This window comes from Trachymyrmex septentrionalis, unplaced genomic scaffold (assembly GCF_001594115.1).
Source record: "Trachymyrmex septentrionalis isolate Tsep2-gDNA-1 unplaced genomic scaffold, Tsep1.0 scaffold37, whole genome shotgun sequence".
Lineage (NCBI taxonomy): Eukaryota > Metazoa > Arthropoda > Insecta > Hymenoptera > Formicidae > Trachymyrmex > Trachymyrmex septentrionalis.
Window position 1 is genome coordinate 5852497 of NW_017305536.1, and position 2055 is coordinate 5854551.

Sequence of the window (2055 nt, forward strand, 5' to 3'; positions counted from 1 at the left end):
ACACACACACACACACACACACACACACACACACACACACACACACACACACACACATTTTTTTCCGTTCTAAAAATACATAATGTATTACGGGAATTTGCATAATTCGCATCGAGAAATCAACTAATCGCAAGTCGGAATGAAAAAATGTACGCGTTGCTTGTAATTTTTGCACTCAGCATTTTCGCTTTTTCTCATTTCGTCGAACGAATATATTTTTATCTCAAGTGCAAAAATTTTTTAAGGCCCATATTCAGAACGCGCTTATAATGATATTAGCGCGCTAACATGCTATAATTTACATTATGCATTTTATATAATTTTAGAGATAAAAGCGCGTCCTGAATACAGGCCAAAGATTTTAAACAACGCAACAAACCTTGAAATTTATTACGCACGCGATTGGCCAGTTTGCTCGAGCAAGTGTGTCACCGTGACTCTGTAGAAATATTTCCTCTAAAAATGAATAAATGAATTTAGATTATTCTAACCGGATTATTCTTTCGTGTGAAGCTCGTCGTTTGACACTTGATCTTTCGAGATGTTTCGAGGCGACTTCGAATTCTTTAAAAAGAAATAAACGTCACGCACGAATTACAGAGAAGCGGATATTGCAGTGTTCATGAACGCCATTGAGTCGGCAGGGGTGCCGTTAGTTGCATATCACGAAGAACAGTTAAATTGCAACCGCACTGACCGCTCGTCCCCAATGTCCCCAATATTCTTCCTTGCGGCGAGTGCGGCGTCCGCCGTTGAACGGATCGCGATATAAACGTCAGATTCTAACGTAGCAAACCGCGATAAATTCTGATAGGTGATAACGTCATCTTACGACGCAACAATTGCGAAACATAACATCTTTTAATTTGACGAATTGGCGAGGAGAAGGGAGAGAGTAGTGATATCGTCTTGGAAGGATTGATATTGACATTGCACATTGCAACAGTGACATTCAAGACGGCCGAGGCTTCGAAGTTCAAGAAAGCGTACCGGAGAGATGGGCTACCTAAAGTCAATTGGCACCGTCATCATCTACATCGGCTTGATTCTAACCGTAATCACGTTCATACCCGGTCTACCACCAGAGACAGAGTTCGCGGAGTACAGGTATTACGACGCAATCGAGAAGAAAAAAAAATCATTTGAATCATGACTGATCATTACGACTGCCATTGATCTGGACTTTGATCCTTGCAGTATAACACCACCGCGTCAATTGGATTCCAAGGTAGGCCCAAAAAATCGGCTGAACGGCATTCAGAAGCTGTTCAATGGCGAAATCCATGCGCCAGAGAGTTTTGATTCCTATAACGGACAGCTCTACACTGGTATCCATGGTGGTTATGTCATCAGGATCGAGGAGGATCGCATTGTGCCGATTGTCAAGTTCGGCGAGAAATGCGGTAAAGTTGTATAGATTGTACAGTAACCATCATTCTTTCTTATGAAGGATAGTGCTTTGTTTCAGTAGCTGTCTTTTAAATTTATTAATTTTTTCTTAAAACTTAGTTTTGTTCTTCATTTTAATAATAATAGGTCTATTTTTTATTGCTGCACTTTCTGAACTAATACACACAGTGCAATAAGTTGAAATGAAACAAATATATATGTTTGAAAATTTTTCTTTCTAATTGGTATTCCAATGTCTAGTCACACTACAAGCGAATATTTACATAATTGAAATTTAATTTTATGTAAAGGCGATATTGATTCAAGCAAAACAATAAAGTTGGAATAACAATTTTAATTAAGTTTTTATCTTATCTTTTTGTTTTTTATTCAGTTTTTTATCACTTGAGATAAATATTAACAAACCTCGAAAGAAACAAAAAATATCTAGCAGCATATATATTTGTCAATAAAATGGTTGCAAAGGAGAAAAAAGCAAAAGATAAAAAATAAGAAACAAAAAATAAAAAGCATTGTAGAATAAGCATTGTAGAATAGATTTTATTTCAGATATATTGTGCAAAAAAATTTCAGAAATTAATGTGCATTCTGATAGTCACAAATTAGTTATAAATATTTAAAAAAGTTCTAAAATTTATAGATATA

The 2055-nt window shown here is 36.2% G+C and overlaps 1 protein-coding gene across 1 annotated transcript in view; it reads left to right on the top strand.

Moving 5' to 3' along the window:
* Window positions 1–500: 500 nt before the first annotated feature.
* The window catches only part of LOC108750733 (adipocyte plasma membrane-associated protein), a 5102-nt gene continuing 3547 nt past the window's right edge, over window positions 501–2055 (top strand). Inside the window, exons 1-2 of the mRNA XM_018490428.1 lie at window positions 501–1107; window positions 1198–1403. Of these exons, the coding sequence (XP_018345930.1) occupies window positions 998–1107; window positions 1198–1403 (316 nt within the window). The 5' untranslated portion in view covers window positions 501–997. The remainder of the gene's footprint in view (window positions 1108–1197; window positions 1404–2055) is intronic.